Below are 21,094 nucleotides of genomic sequence, written 5' to 3'. Positions count from 1 at the left end.
TCCCTCCCTCCCTCCTTCCTTCCTTCCTTCCTTCCTTCCTTCCTTCCTTCCTTCCTTTTTTTTCCCTTCCTGTAGTGTGCTTTGTCTTAAACAGAGAGCTAAGGGTTGGGGATTTAGCTCAGTAGTAGAGCACTTGCCTAGCAAGGTCAAGGCCCTGGGTTTGGTCTTCATCTCCAGGGGGGAAAAAAAAGACAAAAATGACAAAATTAGGAATATATGAACATAGGAGGGTTTCTTGTGAATCACTAGCCATGGCACATTAGGTAAGCCTGGCTGCAGGATTGAGTGTGAGGCAGCCTTTGAACCGGCGGCCACCACTGGTGGCAGCAGTGGCCCTCCGAGGACAGCCCTTGTCTCATCCTGGGACCCACAGCAGCATCCCCCCCCCGCCCCCCCCGTCACTCACTCCATCCTACTTTCTCTTCTCTTACGCCAGTTATATCTGCTTACTCTGTGTGACCATCTCCTTCCAAGAACGTAAGTCCTGTCAGGAAAGTGACTTTGAACATCTTATTCTCTTTGTCCCCAGTGCCGAGAAGCAGGCCAGACCATACTCAATATACAATCAATAACTGTGGAAATAAGGAATCCTTTCACCCCAGGAAAACAAACTTGCACCAGGAACAATGAAGAGAATACTCTTGGGGGGCTGAAATGTCTTCTCGGTTTCTGGAAGCTTCCTTGGCTTCGTCCCAGTTTTCCTTGCTCTGCTCCAGTTCTTTCTTCTTTCTCCCTCTTATTCTAGTGCTTCTCCCGTCATTCGCCATGAACCTGCTAGTTGGAATACCCACTGGGCCCAGCCCAGGCCTCTCTGCTCCTCTGACCTTCGCAAACATCTTCAGGGTACAGTCATTACTGTCACCTGCCAAGTCTCAGCGGGGTCAACACTCTTTCCTTCCCAATCACCTACCACACTCCAGAGGAAAAAAAAAATTTCATTTCACTTCTCTGGATAGAGGTAACTTCCTGGTTGGGGCTGACCAGTAAACAGAGCAAATGGAACAATACAGACCCTGTGGCTTCCTTTGCCCCTGGTGTCAACAGCCTGAGAACAGTACTGTTTAACCCCTTCACTTAAAACATCAGGAGCTGGTCATGTAATCCCAGCACTCGGGAGGCTGAGGCAGGGGGACCGGGACTGTAAAGCCTGTTTGGGCTACAGAGTCTGCCTTAAAAAATTAGACTACAGGTGCTCACTCTCTTCTTAAGAAATAAGGGGCCATTAGGCAAACTTGTAGATGAAGGAACTGGGAGAAAGGAGAAAAAGTGTTGAATAAGAAGAAATAAAATGGGAGATACAAGGAAAGCATCACCCTCGGCACACCCGTTCCACACAAGACTGACATGCGATGACAAGGACATGCGTTGTCCTTACTACGAACCAGACACCTGTGACTCTACTCAACCATCTGATCCCCAAACAATGTGGGCAAGGAAACCAAAGTGTCATTCAAGGCCCCCCAAAAATCACAGAACCAACAACTGGCAGCCACGCTGCTAGACTCTGAGCACTTTACTATATCCCTGTGGTTACTGCATGTTCCATTTGGAAACAAGGAAAATAGTGTTCTGAGCACTTTACTGTATCCCTGTGGTTACTGAATGTTCCATTTGGAAACAAGGAAAATAGTGTTTGACTCTGGAATATACTCTAACAGAGACTATTCAATCTACAGGTTAAGGTTTGTTAAGATCAATGTGAAATTAATATTCCTAATATTGGTGAACATTTACTTCCTAGTGAGGATTCCACTGTTGGAATGAACTCGGAATGGACACCTGACCTTGTGAACGGAAAGAAAGAAGGTTTTCTTGTTTTTCAAAAAATGTTGATATCACATCCATAAAAACTGACATATGCTCAAATATTTCACAGAAACTATTTTAGAAATTCAGGCACAGCTCTAGTCTAGTCTGGCAGACAATTCTGAACTGCCTTTCAGGGTGTGTGTGCATGCAGTGTGTGTGTGTGTGTGTGTGTGTGTGTGTGTGTGTGTGTAATAGTCTAGATGAATTACCTATAGTCATTTTTTTATTATTCTTAGAGGAATGAACTGTCAAGAAATAATATCATTCAAATTTTCTTTCCACAAATTAATGCCTCTAAATATATAATATAGCACACATCTGAGACATAATAAGCGTGATTTTATACTTACAGTGTTACAATATACAAGTAGGAAAAGTTGAAATTTTCATCAGCTTTGTAACAAATGGATTACGATTAATATAACTTACATAACATGTATATTAAAACAATTTAAAGAAAATGGTATTTGAACGATGTCTGGAATGTTCCCATTAAGAAGTCTCTTTAATATGACACAGTGGGACTTATCCCTGCGTGTGTTTGCCTACTTCCTGGGTCCCCCATGTGTAATTTCTCCTGGTAACTTGCTGCCAGGATATGACAGTGAGAGCCCGGCTGAGAAAACATCCACAAAACAGCAGTTGCATAATTTCATTTTGTTTTAACAGCATAATGTTCAAAATACCCAGGAGAAAGCTGGAAAGAAAAGCCAACAGATAACTGCACGTCATGAAGTATATTTTGTTTTTGCTTTCAAATTTTTATGATCTGCAATTTCTAGATTTTCAAGAATAGCATCTTTACATATAAAACAAGAGGGGGGAGTCTATTCCTTTTGCAATGTGTCTTTTCATGCAAAATAGTAGTTTATCAGGAAGCCACCCATATCAGGTAATGTATGCACAAATGTATTATCTGGAAATGCTTTCCCTATTAGTACACAAGGCTGTTTCTAACCACCTGTCTTCTGTACTCTCCATAACCTCATGGGTATTAACATATTCATTTTTTCTAGGTATTTTATTTTCTGTTGTTTAAATTTTTACTTGACCAATGTACAAAATTTCAAACATGGACATAACACATACCAACCACGCTCGCCCTCTACCATCCCTCTACTACCTCTGTCTTCCCTACTTCTTCTCCCAAAAAAATCTCTCTCACACATTCATGTCCAGAAATGTAAGGTGGGCTGGAGGTGTAGGTCAGCCATAGTGCACAAAGCCCTGGGTTCCGTTCCAGAACTACCAAATAAAAGGGGGCAGAGCAAAATTCAGAGCAAAGGGGAGAGGTTAGTGGTAACCCTGTCCGGGTGTGTGAGGTACAGCTGCCCTGCACCGAGAGTGACCATTCCCAGGGAACTGCTGTTTCTCTCCTTAGCCATTCCTCTTCAAGGCTCTCTTGGGACTTGGCTGCCATTAGTCTTGGCATGGAAGATCTCACCTCAAGCTCTTCTGAGCTGGACCTGTGGCTACACAGAAAATTATCCAGATTCCAAAAAGAGGTCCAGCCCAGGAATTTCCTGTGGGTTGGATGGAAGCTAGGTTGCTTGTAGACCTCAGTCTGTACCAAGAGGAGTCCAAGAGAGAAACCAGGAGACCTCTGACCATCATCCCAGAGCGTCCGGTGTCCTCGGAACTTGCCTTACCTCCTGGGGTCTTGCCTCACTTCCTAGTCCTGCTACCTAGAGAGATGGCCAAGCACAGAAGCCAGCGGACTCCTTCCTCAGAGGGGTAAACCCTCTTGTCCATACCCACTTAAATTTGGTTCTGTTCCATCAGATCTTTAGCAAGGTCCTTTTCTGCTGTTTGAAACATCTAACAGTCACAATTATTGAATGAGAAACCAGTCCCCCACCCCGCCTCCATCACACCCAAGAGGCCATGAGGAAAGCGAGGGGCAGAGAGAAAGCACAATCTTTTGAAAGCAACTATTTCCCCCCAAATCTTCCCTGGTCCTCATTCCTAATTATAGCAGCACAAAGGGGTCTTCCAAAGCACATGCTGACACTTGAACAGACTCTCAAGTGTGTAAATAATTTGTTTCTGCTCTGCTTCCCACGGAGCAGTCAAGTAGATATTGTTTTGGTGTGTGGACTTTGGTGTGACTAGACTCAGTCAACAATCCCTTTCCTCCTTGGTGAAACCCTCTAAGGCCTGAAGTAAATGAGCACAAGGGGCAAGATTGGCAAGCTGCGGCGAACACTACCACACGACACAAGCCCAAGAAAGAACCAAAGGGCACAAAAATAGAAACTGTTTTTCTTTTTTTTTTTTTTTTTTTTTTTTTTTCAAAACCACTTCAAGTAATTCTAAAAGCATAAACAAATGGTAAGGAAGACTGCCCACATGTCATCATCATGGGCACTCAATGAATAATTCAAACGCTTCATATGGAAAGACACTGGAACACAGACATAATTTTGTTCATTTCCAGGGCTGCAAGAAGTTTTAACTCCCTAGGACTTGTCTCCAGAGTAACATATGTTTCACTTCCCAGAAGTCATCAAAAGTTACTGAGTTCTACCACAGACAAGGCACTACATTAGCACAAGAGAGAATGATTCTTGGAGACACAATAAAGTCACTTATTTCTTAAGTGTCTTCAACAAGATCATTTTGAATGAATGAATGTGTGGGTGAACAAGTGAATGACTAATGAAAGCTAAGTGCTGCCTGGCATTCCTCAAATCATTCCAGGTTTCTTCTGGTTGAGAAACTACTGAATTCCCGAGTCCTACTTCATTATCATGGGGAAACTCGGGGCAGATAAGCATGAAAGAGGGCTGGATATGGGATTTGCCCATGCTCAGGGCCCTCCACTGTGAGGATAATGGAGATTAAAGGTACAAAGTGGTTTCTCTGCCTGGGGCAAGCAGTGTGAGATAGGCTGGGTCCACTCTGACAATGGGTGGGGTTTTGTTTGTTTGTTTGTTTGTTTCATTCAGATCATCGGAATGCTGAGGAATCCTGAGGTGCATGCACAGAAAATCACACAGCAGTGCCAGCCGTGGCTTGCCCAGGTTGCTCCCAGTTGCCTACATACCAGGAAGGTACTCAGAGATCCCAAAACCCCAGAGAGAAGCAGTCGGGGACTGGGTTGAGCACATATGGCTGGTCATCGTATCCACCACAGTGCAAATCAATATGTGTGGTAGATGTTCCTGGAGAGAGCATCTGGGACAGCATCCAAGGACAGAGACCCCCAGGGTTCTGTCATATGAGAGCCAAAGGGAAGCCAAGTCACTAGAAGTCCAGGAGACTCACCAAGCTCTGCCTGACACCGGCAGGAGATGACCCCGGCAGTAGACCTTGGTCACAGGTGCCAAAGTCAAGAAGTCACGTTTCCGAGAAGAGGCTAGGTCAGTCCAGTAAGACCCAGAGAGCATTGCACAGATTCAAGTACCAGGCTCCTGCCACCACCAACTGCCCTCCACTCTCACCAGGAGGCCATATTAAATATTAACAAGGACGGGGTGAAGAGTTGGCAAGAGAAATCTAGGATACCAAATTATCCAATGATACCAAGCAGTTGCTGAAAATGACTTTACATTATTACATCAAACCATGTTTTCCATATGAGATTAAAATATACTCTTCCCCCTCCCCATCCTACTGTTTATACAGTGTACTTTGTGGAAATCAGACTGACTGTAGACAAAAATAAATAAATAAATAAACAGTGAATCAATCAATATTAACTGCTTGCCTTCCATGATCCAACACTGGAGATGTGAAATGCACAGGACAACCCCCACTTTCCAGGAACCTTAGGGGAGATGTGAGATGCCAGCTCTGATGGAGAAAGGCTACGAGAAGAGCACATGCCAAGCAGAATGGCACCTGAGAGAGAATGCTGACCTCTGAGGGGAGGCAGGGAAGACCCAGGGAAGGGTCTGTGAGCTACATCATGAAGGAAAAGTCAGAGGTTTCCAGTTTGTGAGAAGCGATATTCTCCTAAATTTGCTAAATAAAAATAAAAGGGGATGGAGGAGACCATGAGGGTAACTCACAGAACTGAATGAATTTAACAGCCAAAGCCTGACTAGGGGAGTAGGCAACTATGGGGACCTCAGAGACCAGTGCAAAGGCCTGGAGCCTCACAGGAACTTGTCGTTAATTTGCTTCCCTTTGCATTCCTTCTGACTACAGACCACTTTTCTATAGCTAATGGCTTTGCCACCAATCTTTCCAGAGATACCACCCGAGAAGAGAGGCATTTCCCTCCAAATTCTAGTTTGAGACATCCGAAGGCAGGATTCTGATTGGCTATGTCTGGGTGGTGTGCCCACCCATGGCCTATCACTGTGGCAGCGGGAACATTCTGGTTGGTCTCATCTGGGCGAGATCCCCATCTCAGTGTACCTTGGAAGGCACGCTCTCGTGTGAGTGCCATTCAGCAAAGGGGAAAAGCGCCGAGCAGACAGATACAGATAAGCACGCAGGCCAGTGAAACACTCGGTGTTACACAACATTTCCACAGCCTCATGAATCAGCAGTCCACACGACTGGGCTCTTTTCCATCACTTTCTTCCGCCCTGTGTATGTCTATCTGACTCTGCACATTTGCTTCGAGGGACCACCCTGCCTGTTCAAACACCATCAGTTCGCCACAGGCTGCTGAGTGCCATCCCTTCATGATGCCTTCCACCTTACCTTCCTACAGCTTTTCAGTTTTTGTTTTGTTTTGGTTCAGGGCTGGGGATTGAACAAGCATATGTCTTACAGATGCTGGGCAAGCATTCCCCCCCCCATCCCACCCCACCAAACTACATTGTGAAATTCAACAGTAAGTTGTACCAGTCTCTCCTGCGGGACTTGGGGAGAAGTCCCCCAAACATGGAGACAATAATACTGTTTCCTTTCCCCTACAGAGATGGGAGGGGGATCACTTTCAAATATGGATAAGTATTTGTTCAATTAAGGGGAGTATGAAGCATGTTAGCTGTGTTGTCTGCCTCTCCTTTGTGATGCAGAGACATTTCTGGGCAGAGTCTGGCATGAAACTGTGCTCTATGAAATGAAACTCACCTAGAGTAAAGACCCCTAGTGAGTTATGTCACCTTAAGGGGAAGATTCGTCTTCTTTTTTAAAAAAAAAAAAAAAAAAAAAAGAATTTATTTATTTTTATTTTGTGTGCATTGGTGTTTTGCCCACATGTATGTCTGTATGAGGGTGTCAGATCTTGGAGTTACAGACAGTTGTTAGCTGCCATGTGGGTGTTAGAAACTGATCCTTGGGTCCTCTGAAAGAGCAGTTAGTGCTCTTAACTGCTGGGGCATCTCTCTAGCCCCCAAGATTTATCTTCTTAAGGCTTTCTGAAGTGACCTATCCATTCAGGCATTCCTGTGTAAATTTCTAGATTAAACCCAAACACACACACACACACACACACACACACACACACACACACACACGTCTATTCCATTAAAAAGGAGGAAAGGAATGAGTAAGCTCATGAAGCTAATGAAATTTTAACAATGACCACTAAACTTCTGAAATGTCCTCACACTTCTAAATGCAAATTAAGAGTTACTTTTCAGATCAAATACCTGTCCTTCAAATATTAAATGAGCTCATTTGCAAAACAAGCATGGTATCACATGTCTGTAGTCCTGCTACTGGGGAGGCTCAATCAGGAGAAATCATCTGAACCCCAGAATTCAAGACCAGACTGAGTAACACAGCAAGACCGCAGCACAGAAAGGAAAGTGGAAATCCATCATCTCCCGGTGTACTTCATCATTCTGTACATCTCTCTCAATCTAGAAAACAGTGAGTTTCCTAGCATGATCACCCTGTGGTGGTCTGAATGAGGATGGTCCCCACAGACTCATATTTGAATGCTTAGGGAGTAGTATTAAGAGGTATGGCCTTGCTGGAATAGGAGTTGCCTTGTTGGAAGAAGTATGTCACTGGGCATGAGCTTTGGGGTTTCAAATGCTAAAGCTAGTCCCAGAGTCTCTCTTTCTTCCTGCTGACTGCTGATCCAGATGTAGAACTCTCAGTTCCTTCTCCAGCACCATGTCTGCCCTATGCGCTGCCATGCTTCCCACCATGACGATAACAGACTGAACCTCTGAACTGTAAGCCAGCCCCAATTCAATGTTTTCCTTTATAAGAGTTGCCATATGGTCGTGGTGTTTCTTCCCAGCAATAGAAACCCTACCTAAGACACACCCCTTCGTGGTTTCAACTTTCCTACTTCCATGCTCCTATCCATCAGTCTCCGGACCCAAACCATGGATATGTGCAAGGACCATGCCTGGGAGTGGGGGGTTTCAAAGCCTAACAATAGCTCTTGCATCTGGAACCTCTAAAGCTATCCTGGCTACCTCTCTTCCTAGACAAAAGTTCACAAGGGGGAGGGATGAGCTGAAGTGGTAAGATACAAGGGCACCTTTCTACCCATGGCGTCAAGTCCTTGAAGTCCTCCATCCATTAGCCCGACCCAGAGGCGGAACACATACCGAGAAGCACAAAACCACGTATGCCCGGTGTCTGTGTTCAGGCTTAGTTTTGTTACTATGGGTGCCAAGGCTGAACAATTCATTTCTTCTTTCCTGGCCTCAGAGTCCCCAACTAATAAAAGAAGATGACATCCCATCCAACATTCAGGGTCTGTCTCTCTTTTTTTTTTTAGGTGACAATACACGTGGGAAATTCTTCACTTTATTCATGTCATTACTTCCTTACTTTTGAAATGCTTCCCAGTCTCTGCATTTCCTAGAATACCTGTGGGATCAACCTTGAAACACTCTATTTTCGGTGGTTATCCCCAAGTTTCTGAAGTTAGGTAGCTTATAAATTAAAAAGGTCTGTGTAGCTCAGAGTTCAGGAGGTTTAAAGTTGAAACAGCACAGCACTGACTCTCGTGAGGGCTCCTTCCTTATGTCATATGAAGGCAATAGCATCGCAGCATGGGGCTGTCAAGGGAGAAATCCCACGTAAGCCAGGCAGCCTGCAGACAGGCAAGGGCCAGTCTTGCTGTTCCATAACAATCTCCTCAAGAACTAATAAGGGTGGGTCCCCAAAAGGACTACCTTAATCTCTTCCTTCCAAGGGGAAGGGCCTTTCGTGACCCAACCCCCCCTCCACTGGGTTTTATTTCATTTAAGTCTCAACATCTCACCAGCGCTATACTAAGAGTCAAGCTGCCCACATACGAGCTTTTAGGTAACACAAGCCGTACCCAAACAGCAGCACTCTCTAAGCTTCGCTTTCTTCATTTATAAAACAGAGATAATCTGCTTATTTACTACAGTTATTTTAAGAATCATATATTCCACCGGGCGGTGGTGGCGCACGCCTTTAATCCCAGCACTCGTGAGGCAGAGGCAGGTGGATCTCTGTGAGTTTGAGGCCAGCCTGGGCTACCAAGTGAGTTCCAGGACAGCCAGGACTATACCGAAAAACCCTGTCTCAAAATACCAAAATAAATAAATGATAAGTTACATATTCCCTATGGCAAGCATCCATTACAGTTCAATAACAATTGGTAAAGCACCACATAGTACTGTTTCGTCGGACTGTGACTGCCACATTCTATGTTATCCAAGCTTTTCAGGGTTGTCAAACTTTCTAGTTTGTACTGGCTTCTTTGGAACTGTGGAGCCTCTGCCCACATGAAAAGAAAACTGGTACCTGTTCACCTTCTGACTCCCTGGAGAGGGACCTGCTATGACCTGGGGGAGGAGAGCATGGGAGACACTGCAGGAGGGGATGAAGTGACCAAGGGACATGTGTCGACAATCCTGAGCCTCCGATGACTTACATTAAAGTTTGCTCTTGGCCGGGCGGTGGTGGCGCACGCCTTTAATCCCAGCACTCGGGAGGCAGAGCCAGGCGGATCTTTGTGAGTTCGAGGCCAGCCTGGGCTACCAAGTGAGTTCCAGGAAAGGCGCAAAGCTACACGGAGAAACCCTGTCTCGAAAAACCAAAAAAAAAAAAAAAAAAAAAAAAAAAAAAATAAAGTTTGCTCTTTCAAGATTGAACGGTAATGATGGGAACCTACATGAAGTCCAATCTCTGTGGGGTTTTTTTATGATTAATCTTTGATTAACAAACATTAAATTTCGTAGTTGAATTGCCTACTGAAGCCAACAAAACAAAAATCCAGGCATTCCTAGAGCCCATGAAGCAGAACGGTCATGGATTCTGACCTACTCCAATTATTAACCACTGGGATCCAAAAAATGACTTGTCCTGGGGCTGCCTGTGAGATGACGGAGGAGAGCTTCTGAGAATGGCCTCCCCAGGTCTCACATTGGGCAACTTGGCTTTAACTGCTTCCATGACACCCGTCATTTCCAAAGAATGGTGACATAGTCTCCTTCTCTAAAGGCAGGAGGAAAAGCAAGTACTGAGTTAAAATACTGTTTGGCGCGTTTTCTTCTTACAAACCCCTGTTGAAACTTCTTATCACTAGCTAAGCAAGCTGGGAGGGTGGATGTGTCTGAATATCTATCAAAGAACTGAGAACAGGGACAGGAGAGGGCCTCCAGGGGAATGAAATATAAGAAAACAGGGTGAATATGGGGAAGCAACAGTAGAGACTAGAAGAACATATACCTTAATAAATACAAGAGACCTTTGTTTAATAGACCATAAATTCAAAGCCCTAAGATCCTCCTCCAAGACTTCCAAGGTGGCTGGAGCTCCAGAGGAAAATAACTGCTGATGATTAGAAGGAAAAGGAGAGGAGCCAGAAAGACGGTTCAGCTGCTCAGTGCTTACCATAGAACCTGAGGACCTGAGTTCAGCCACCAAATAAAAAAAAAAAAAGAAGTATGGTAGCAGAGGTTTGTAATCCCAGCCTAGTGTTGGGGAAGTGGAGACAGGCGGCTCCCTGGGGCTTAATGAAGTTAGCTAGTCTAACTTAATTGTAAGCGCCAGGTCCTAGGGAGAAACCTTGTCTCCGAAAAAGTGGACAGCTCTTAAGGAACAGTGTCAGAGGTTGATTTTTGGCCTTGGTGGCACACACACACGCATGAACTGAGGGCTGATGGAGAGAATGAAGAGAAATTCTTACTGTTGAAGACACACTAACAATGGTGTCACCCTTTCAAAGACAAGAGAACACTGTTCTTCACAAACTGGCCACTAGGGTACAAAATCAGATTTATTGGGCCAGGCGTGATGGCACACTCCTTTAATCCCAGCACTTGGGAGGCAGAGACAGGTGGATCTCTGAGCCTGGTCTACATGGCAAATTCAAGCCAGCCAGGACTACATAGTGAGACCTTGTCAAAGTCAGATTTCTTATGGGTTTTGTTGTTGTTGTTGTTGTTGTTGTTTTGTTACTAAGTGGGGGAGGGAAGCAACTGGTGTACCTGGGCCCTGGGAGATGTGCAATGCAGACCCAATGCTGACCTGACCTTTAAGCATCTGTCACTCCAGAGATGCTTGGTGGACATATTTGATCAATTCTTTGCTGAGTCTCTCTGAGCTTTACCTCCTTCTCATGGAGGTAAGGTGGCTGGCCTGGCTTATTGCTATAGCCCTCTTGGCTCTCTACGGGCTTATGGGGCTGGAATTCTGCCTTGCTGATAGTACAGTAGGACCAGTCACTTTCTTCACAACTAGGTCCCCATCACTTAACCAAGGAAGGACCTGGGCTATGTAGTCTAACAACCCCCCATGCTGGCCCACTGACTTCATTCTTACTTATCTTTTGTTTCCTGGTGGCAAAGAGTTAATCATTTTCCTACCCAGGTACTTGCTTTCACTTGAACCAGGTTTAATTTATACATAGCTTTGCTATGACTTTCTGCTCTGGCTCAGGCTGGCAGAGCTCCAAATTTGGATTTAAAGGGAGAGTGTGATTCATATGTTCCTACCACTCCACTGGCCTCTCAAGGCTCTCCCTGGCTTCCAATCATAATTCCTTCCCTCCCAGGTTGCTCCCTACCTGGAGTCCCAGCTCCTAAAGTATAGGCATCCAGTAGGTTGTGCAGACAACATAAATACAAAATGGAAGTAACCTGTTCTTGCTACACTCCTGGTACACCACAACTAAAACACGCACCTTCAGTTCTTAGGGCCTCCATGTACCTCCCCTCTTGGAAATAAGTCACGTTTTATAAAACTTTATGATAATAATTGCAAATCACAAAAAATATGAAAAAGTAGGAATAACACAAAGATTACCACATACTCTTACCCAGATTAACCTTTTGTTAAAGTTTTACTCTTTTTTTTTTCTATCTGCATATGGGCTCACTTTGACATGCAGCTAACTCTCTCCTGAATGCGTATATTTCCCAGAATCACTTAATGACAATACACTATGCCTTTAATATATGCACTACATCCTTTAAAGGGAGACAAGCTTTACCACTGACATGTTAAAATCCCTTCCTTATATCTATAAAATCAATAAAATTATGTAAAATAAAAAGAACCTTTCTGTGTACAAAAATAAAGAAGAAATTGGTTTTAAGACAGGATAACAAAATAGTACATTAAACACTAAGTATTAAGGTTTCTGATGGCTGCATTTCAAAGACGACAGTGGACCAGCCTGGAAACAGTATAGGGACCGAGGCTTCCTGCATCCCCTCATGTCCAATTCACCTTATATTCCTAAAATTGCTTTAATCCCAGCTAAAAGGCAAACAAACAAACACCTTTAAGTTTACCCTAGAAGTTTGGGAGAAAATCCTTGAAGCTAACTAGGTACATGGATGACCGCTGAAGTCCATCCTCCTGTGGGAACACAGAGTACCTGAGGTACAACACTGCTGTACAGAGCCGGCAAGCTCTGAAGACAGAAACATCAGGAGAAATGCACCTTAGCCTGCTGTCCTCCATGTTCCTTCCCCTGGAGTCAAAGGTGACCCCACAAGTCTCTAACAGGACAAGGAAGGGGAAGGGCTGCCCACTGCCTCTCTGGCTCTTGCAAGCCTCGGAAGGCAACAAGAACCTCTGACACCCAGGCCGGGATGGGAGAGTCTCCTCTCTGAGTACTTCCCTAGAACTTTCCTCTCGGTTGCCAAGCCCACACGACAGTGAGGGCCCAAGAAGAGGGAATAAACCAAGGAAGTCCCTTCCACCATGCGCCTCCAGGGATCCCAGGCCCTTCTTTCCTTCGGCTTGACCTTGCTTACTTGCTTACTGGAGGTAAACAGAACTGGTCTCTGGGTTCTCTGGAGACATTCTTGTTGAAATCACTGTTTCCAAAACCTTTCCTTGTACCAACTACAAAATCATTAGATAGGACCTCTTAGGAACAAATTTCCTTTAAGTAATTAACTTCAAAGCACACACACACACACACACAAATCAGAAGCATAACGTAAGTAGCAAGCTCGAGTTCTCTTTAAACTTTACAGAGTCTAGACATGTTTAAATCAACAGGACTCTTTATTGTCAAGGTAACTCCAAGGTAACTCTGATTAAATGAATCCCAAACATTTACCTTGCACTGACCCCCGACACCTCCCCAACCCCTGCATTATTTTTAAAAGTATGGATCGGATCGTGGCGGTAAGGTAGATTTTAAAGTAGAAGGAACAGAAGAAGGAGATCAGTATGCCTCTGAAGTCCATACACAAAGTGTTTGTACAGCATGAGCTCTACAAAGACATGTGAAAACACAACCCTCACTTGCAGGCAGGCAGGCAGGCAGGCGGGCAGGCGGGCGGGCAGGCAGGGAAATGCAGGACAGAGAGGTGAGAGCGCCCCGGAGGTGCCAGGGTTTGGCTCTGGGCAAACAAAAGGCACCCTGATCCATCTACCTTTCTTGGATGCCCTGCGTCGAATCTTCATCTTGGGGAAGGAGGGCCAGGAGTAGTTGAAAGGTGAGTCGGAGTCAGAATCCATTGTTTGTTTGGGTGAAAGGATCAGCTGAGGCAGAGGAGAGCAGGCAGGCAGACCGTGCCCAGCCAGGAGCCTCCCTGTGATGTGATGTCAAAGGCGGGAATGGGGCTGGGTGAAACAGCTCCAAACTCAGAGAGGGAGAGGCAATAAATGTTTTGCTTCCTTCGGGCGTTCAGGCATGTAGACCAACAAGGAGGCTGTAAATATTAAAGCCAAACCAGAGAAGCCAGAGGGGGAGAGAGGGGGACCTGCAGTCTGGCTGATACATCGCAGTCCAGTTATTCAAAAGGTCACCAGGGAGCAAATGAATCATTAACTCCCCTCTTCTTGTGGCTAGATATGGAAATGAAGAAGGGAGGGAGCCGAGATGAGAAAGAACACTGCCCGTGCGCGATTCAAGGAACGCTTCCTAAGGCAGGCGCCTGTTGTGCTGAGAGCTAGGAAATCATTTCTTAGGAAAGCGGTGCTGTGCTGTGAGACCAAGGCAGCAGTCTGTGTGTGGACAGTCAGACCACAGCAAATGCAAGCCAGTCTACTCCAGGATCCACACCTCCAGAGAAGCTGATCGTCCACACCATCAGCAGCATGGGCAAGTCTGAGGGTGTAACTGGGATTGTATTTAACAGCCTGGTCTCCTGGTCCTTCAGTCCTGAAGTGGTCAGATGCTTTCAGCTTCGTACAGGCAGTGGTGCTCACCTCATTACACCCACCCAAAGTCGCTTGTTACTGTTCAGCACGACTCAGTTGTTTGTTTATTTGTTCTCGGAACTGTCACCAAGTTTAGCAGTCATAAGGGCTTAGGAGACTCTGTGGCTCAGTTCTAAACTTCCCCGACCATCTCTCTATGCAAATGACTCATTTCCCACAAACCAACAGTTCCTACAGTTCCCCCTAAACGCTTCCCAGTGATTAGCATTCAGTGGAAGCCCACACTGCCTCCCCATAAATCACGGCTGCCACTCACTGTTTCTCCCTACTTCTATAGGCACAGAGAGATGTGTGACCCAAATAAGACCAAGCCAAGCAGCCTCGGAGGTCTACAGAGGACTGTCCTGCAGGAGTCTCTAAAGCACGCCTCACAGGAGGAATGCCGAGAAGTCCGATGCTTTGCTGCGTTTTGTGAAGCCTCGGGATGCCCAGCCAAACTAAAGGAAACAACTCGAGGAGCCTTTCAACCCCGCAGGCTTGGAACAGGACAGTGTGTGCGTCTTCATTAGCATTCTTCTCTTCAACTCTTTCTCCAACCTTTGGTGCAAGGGCTGTGCTGGGGGGGGGGGGGGGGGAAGAGCTTCACAGCTTGCTCTGGGGTCGCTAATCCTCTCTGGTCATGGAGGAGTGAGTGAGGGGCACAGGCTGAGGTAAAGAGTGGGAGGGAGTCTGGCGTTTACATTCAAGTCAAAATCAGAATTATATAAACTGCCATTGTGGTTTCATGTGGTTTTCTAGATAATTACAAAACTGTAACAAAACATAACTAGAATATAGCTGCAAGGATTTCCTAAAGGGAAAATGAGTGATTTTTCTATGTTCTACCCTTTTATCTGAATAAATGATACCTGTTTCTTGAACAGATGGGTACAATTGTAAGAATAAATTATTCTCAGCCTTTAAGTAAAAAGAGTTTTAATCTATATGATCCTTAATAAGAAAAAAAAAAAAAAACAGAAAATGGGGTCAGGGAGATAGATGGCTTCAGGTCTAACAAGCCAAGCTTGATCCCTGGGACCCACATGATGGAAAGAGAGAACCAACTCCTGCAAGTTGTCCCCTGACTTTCACATGTGCACCATGACACATGTGTCCCCCTCATAAATCAAAATCTAGAAACTGCATGTGTGTGCCTGTGTACCAAATATAATCAAATAAAAAGAGGGGGTTGGTGGAGGCTAGCTGAAGGGGGGGAGGGAGGGGGAAGTGTTTTCGATTAAAACCTTCTTTTCGGGAGCTGAAGCTGGAGTTTAGGTGACGGAGTGTTTGCCTAACATGCATGAAGTCCTGGGCTTGATCCCCAGTACCGCATCCCTGGCCATGATGGCCCAGGCCCGGAATCCCAACACTTGAAAGACAGAAGCAAGGAGAGCAGAAGTCGGCCGCACAGCAAACGTCAGGCCGGCCAGAGCGCCATGAGATGCAGTCTCGTGCACAGAGTCCAGGAGCATGCCTGGGGCACTGTGGGCATCTCTTACATGAGTCATACAAGCTGGTCACAACCTGGGGGTAAAAAAACCTAACTACAGCAGCTACTGACTACAACTATTTATTTTGATAAAGCACAAGGATTCTTAAAACTGTTTAAAACAAAAGTATTTGCATTTGTAGAGAGAACATCACCTATCAGTAAAGAAAATGTCTAGTTCCCTAAGGCGTCAGGTAACATGCTGGATGTTGTATGGCCACAAGCTGCTTCTAAGGTGTCTCCAGACCAAAGAAAGGGGAGGTGCACTCACAGCCTAAAATATCATCATGATATTGCTATCCTCGTTCAACTACATGGTCAAGGAGCCTCTGTGAGAACCCCAGGCTGTTAGAAATACTGGTGCCCTCACCCTGGTCACTGCTGGTGGTCCTTTAGCTTCTTACTTCACCGAGGCATGGGGATGCCACACTTATTATTACGTTGTCCTGATAACAGGCAAAAGGAGTCACTTTTCGGTAAAACGGCAAATGCCACAAGCATGCCATCCATGCAGGGTCCCTCATTTGTTTTGCTTAAGGTGGCCAGAATGTGATGACATGCTCAGGCTTCAACGGCACAGGCAACAGGCCAGGCCAGGATTTCCTCAGAGGCATCATCAGCATGGGTGAGGTGGATAAGAGGCAGAGTGTCCACTACAACTCAAACCACTGGATTCCTACTCCAACAGCGGGGCTGGAATGTGTACTGACAAGGAGCACCATCCCATCCCAGGTGATCCTCGGGTTCAGCGACATTTTACAGTCACTGAACTAGGAGAGAGGTAAGTAGAAGTCAAGAATTTACGGGGGGGAGGGGGGTGTTGCTGGAGGGCTTCTCTCCAGGTTCCACCAAGCCTGCAGTCCCACAATCCATGTATAAAATAATCACTCAGACGCTTATATTATTTATAAACTGTATGGCCATGGCAGGCTTCTTGCTAACTGTTTTTATATCTTAAATTAACCCATTTCTATAAATCTATACCTTGCCACATAGCTGGTGGCTTACCAGCATCTTTACATGCTGCTTCTCCTCGGGGTGGCTGCAGTGTCTCTCCTCCTTCTTCCTGTTTCCCCAATTCTCCTCTCTCCTTGTCCCGCCTATACTTCCTGTCTGGTCACTGGCCATCAGTGTTTTATTTACATAGAGCAATATCCACAGCAGGGGGGGCTAGAGAGATGGCTCAGCAGTTAAGAGCATTTGCTGCACTTACAGAGGATTTCAGTTCAGTTTCTGGCACCCACACTAGGGAGCTCCCAACTGTCTTACAACTCCAGCTCCACGGGATCCAATATCCTCTTCTGGTCTCTGAAGGTACCTGCACTCACAGGAGCATGCACATGCATGCCCTCATACACATGCGTGCGTATGCGCACACAATTAAAAATACATCTTTAAAATAAGTTACTGGAGAAGATGTTCCTCCCTTGACTATCATTTATAATAACAGGTCAGAAGAACGTAAGAAAACACAGAGAGAGACATGAAGGAGCTGGGCACACGCCTTTCTACAGGTTGAAGTGATAAGCAGATCTATCTTAATCCATTTTCCTAGAGGTACAGTCACTGTTGACAAACTATAGATTAATTACTTTGTGGAAATTTTCAGACAATAATAGAGCCAGCAGCACATGTGGACACCTCTGCGATCTTGAGGCTGTCCAGTGTCCTCATTTGCCTTAATTTGTCCATAGTTTTTGAAGAAATGGATTGAGTCCCCTCACTAGTCCTTCAGTTAACATGGAAAGTGACGTAGGAAACATTACTTGTGTGGCCTGTTCTAATTTTCAGTCTGCTCAGTTTCTTGCCTTCCAAGGACTCCTTAAATTTATCATTTATCCTCCTGTGTCCTACTGTAACTGAGGGCATCATTCAAATTCATTCATTCTCTCTCTCTCTCTCTCTCTCTCTCTCTCTCTCCCTCCCTCCCCCATTTTGTCCATTTAATTGCATTTAAATTAATTCAAGATGTTATTTACATTCATTCATATTCAAAAGACACGTTTCTTTGCTCTGTCTGATTGGCTGATCACAACTGCAGTTGGAAGAATTGAGTGATCTAGCCTCCAGTCACTCTGTAAGTAGTTAATACACAACCATCACAGTAGTGTGCAAGGGACTTCATAGGCTACACGAAGCCCATGTGCCTTCTCTAATTAACAAAAATTTTACTGAGCAAAGCTGCCCCACCAGGTTCTTATCATCCAAGGCAGACACTGCTGTCTTCAGTAGCTGCTTTCTGGAAGACCCATGCAGAAAATACCCCTCCACATTCCACAGACGGGCAACAGGCCACTTCCCTCCCAACCTCGGTAAAACTAAGTCTTTTCAAAAGACTATTAATATGGGATTTGAGGAACAGTAACTGTGAAGTTTTCTTATCTTCCAAAGGAATGACAAATCCCTTGAGTCTGAGTCCTATTTATAGGTACCTCATGCTAAAAGGAAACTCATCGGCATCAGTGACATATATATAAGGCAGTTCTGACCACTTAATTAGTATCCTTAACCATGTCACTCATATGTTCTGAATCTTAGCACATTCAAAGCAGGATTATAACATCTATACTGCAGGGGTTATCATGGGGAATAAAGGAGATTATAGCATAAAGAAATTAAAGACATTTCCAGTATACTTTAAATATTAAATCAAGTTTCCTTTCACTGTATTTCTGCAGTGTACTGCTGAAGTATTCACATCATGTCCTCGAGAGTAACTAGCTGTATTTGTTTATAGTTCCTTCTTTTATCATCAATTTTAGAAGTCACACAGCTCAGCAATAGAGAGCACCTCTGATACATTAGTCAGAAAAGTGAAGGTGGCCACAGAAGGTTTACAGGAACCTGGAAGTCACTCAGACCTGTTGAAACCACCCACCCTTCACCTGGGTTTACACAAGTGTCTCATATGACCATTTGACATCAAAGACACCACGGCCACCCTCAAATGGCACTAATGGGACCATTTCTGTACAAGCTTCCTTTCTATGAAGAAGCAAGAGGTTTAATTACACATGTGAAGACTGCCAAAGGCTTCACTATTCAGTTTCCTCTTCCCATGCCTCAGACCACAGTGTTTATTTATCCCCTAAATACTTGCCATCTAAACCCTGGCCTCAAAGAAGCAGATTGGAGTCTTGGGTTCCCACCTCATGACATTCAACTGCTTACAAACTCTACTTTGCAAAGCATGTGTTTGTTTAGTGATTGGATGGACCAAAGCACTCAGGCCAAAAGGCCTATGACACTGTCACATGGTCTACTTCCACACCATGCTTACCTCTAAGCCTCCACAAAAACCTGGCATCCATCCCCCATCATAAGTAGTCATCCATTCACATAAGTATTCAATTCTAGTACACCCATAAAGTAGTATCTGAATTGTAAAAATGTTATCAATATAAGATCTGGGCTTCAGTACAGTTCCTTTTGCATTTTATTCTTACAGATGTCACTCATTTCCAAAGCTATTTAGTACCCTTCAATGATTTTGTTTCAGGGGCTGGGAAAGTAATTCAGTTGGTAGATTATACTAACAAGTATGAAAGCCTGGGTGTGACCTTCAGTACCAAATAAAAACGACATGGCAGCATATCTCCCTAATCTCAGTACTTGTAAAGTAAAGGCAGAAAGGTTAGAAGTTCAACGCCATCCTTGACTACACTAGCAAGGTGGTAGCTTGGCTACGTGAGACCCTCTCTAAATAATAATAATAATCACAATAAGTTTGTTTCTTACATTTTAGTGTAGTTAAATATATTTTTGTGGCATTCTGCATTCCACCCTGGGCTCTCCCACTGTAGTGGTTTGAATAAGAATGGTCGCCATAGGCTCATAGATTTGAATACTTGGTCACCAGGGAATGGCACTATTAGGAGGTGTGGCCTTGTGGGAATAAACGTGTCCTTATTGGAAGAAGTGTGTCACTAGGGGTGGGCTTTGAGGATTCAAATGCTCAAGCCAGGCCCAGTGTCTCTCTCTTCCTGCTGCCTGGTGATCCACTGTAGAACTCTCAGCTACCTCTCCAGCACCATGTCTGCTTGTGCACCGCCATGCTTCCCACCATTACAGTAATAGACTAAACCTGAACCTGTAAGCCAGCCCCAATTAAATGTTTTCCTTTATAAGAGTTGCCATAATCAAGGTGCCTCCTCACAGCAACAGAATCCTAACTAAGACACCCACCATTGATGTTTGCTTGTTCATTTGTATACGTTAAGTTTTCTTTGATGGTCTATAAAATTCTATGGCTTTTGATAAATCCAAGGTGTCATGTATCATCAACTTACAAGTCATAAATGATATTTTCACCATGCTAAACACACACACACACACACACATACACACACACACACACACACACACACACACACACACACACACGAGAATATAAAAAAAAGGGTACAGAAGCCAACTAAGATAGTTCCTAATACTAAAGCTAAATTCTTAATATTTTGAAAAAAATTGTCAGATTATTACTCAAAATGAAAAGTAGTATCTTTGTCTTCATAAAGGTATTATAAATGACCAAACAGTGAAGGAATATAAACCTTCCGTGTAAAGGACTCTGATTTATGTAGCTCCTCCACCCACAAGGATACATGCAGGCGACTCCCTGCTCCTTAACGGTGGACAGAACATCTTGCCTTCCTTCCAAAGACTACAGTACAGAAAAAGGGTGAGGAGGGATAACTTCCCAGGGAAGAAAATGGCCAGCACAGCCCCAGCTAGAAGACGACTGTCAACCCCAGCAGTGCTTAACAAAGTTGACAGGACAAAGCCTTTGCATCACGTGATGGATGTGGCACTGCACCTGGGTACTCTTCTTCTCAGAACCTGTAACTTTAATGATGGGGGAAACATTCAAATTCCATCCATGGAACAGCTATAAAACTCCTGACCAGCGCTTCTCAAAACTGTCAGGATCATCAAAAACCAGGGAAGTGAAAACACTCTCACTGCCAAGAAGTTAAGGAAAATGTGATGGCTAAGTATATATAACACAGTATCACAGATGAGGAGCTGGCCCAGAAAAGGGAAACAGGTACTAAAGTAAGGGGGGAATGTCCACACATCTAAAAATAAGATTTACTATCAAAAGGATCAGAGTGGGAGCCTATGTTCCTAATCTGTGTCCAGTAAGTGTGGAGTTGACACTGTTCAAGGATGTGCACACCCCTTGCCAGAGAGGTTCCCATGTGGGGAAGGTCAGTTCATCTCAGTCCAGCCAGCTGGGATCTCACTGACAGACAATTCTCAGGAACCGATAGACACCTCCTAGCTCAACTC

The 21,094-nt window shown here is 44.7% G+C and overlaps 1 protein-coding gene across 3 annotated transcripts in view; it reads right to left on the bottom strand.

Annotated features, from left to right (window-relative positions):
* The window catches only part of Arhgef28 (Rho guanine nucleotide exchange factor 28), a 300,696-nt gene that overhangs the window by 105,397 nt on the left and 174,205 nt on the right, over positions 1-21,094 (bottom strand). The window contains exon 1 of one of the 3 annotated variants that reach the window (XM_028871699.2): positions 13,548-13,923. The exons of the other annotated variants lie outside the window; for them this stretch is intronic. Within the exon in view, the coding sequence (XP_028727532.1) occupies positions 13,548-13,632 (85 nt within the window). The 5' untranslated portion in view covers positions 13,633-13,923. Of the gene's footprint in view, positions 1-13,547; positions 13,924-21,094 lie in introns of those variants that run through there. 3 annotated transcript variants of the gene reach the window in all.

Source organism: Peromyscus leucopus, chromosome 11, assembly GCF_004664715.2.
Source record: "Peromyscus leucopus breed LL Stock chromosome 11, UCI_PerLeu_2.1, whole genome shotgun sequence".
NCBI lineage: Eukaryota > Metazoa > Chordata > Mammalia > Rodentia > Cricetidae > Peromyscus > Peromyscus leucopus.
Note: the sequence above shows the minus strand (reverse complement) of the source record. Positions and strands in the feature narration are given on the sequence as shown.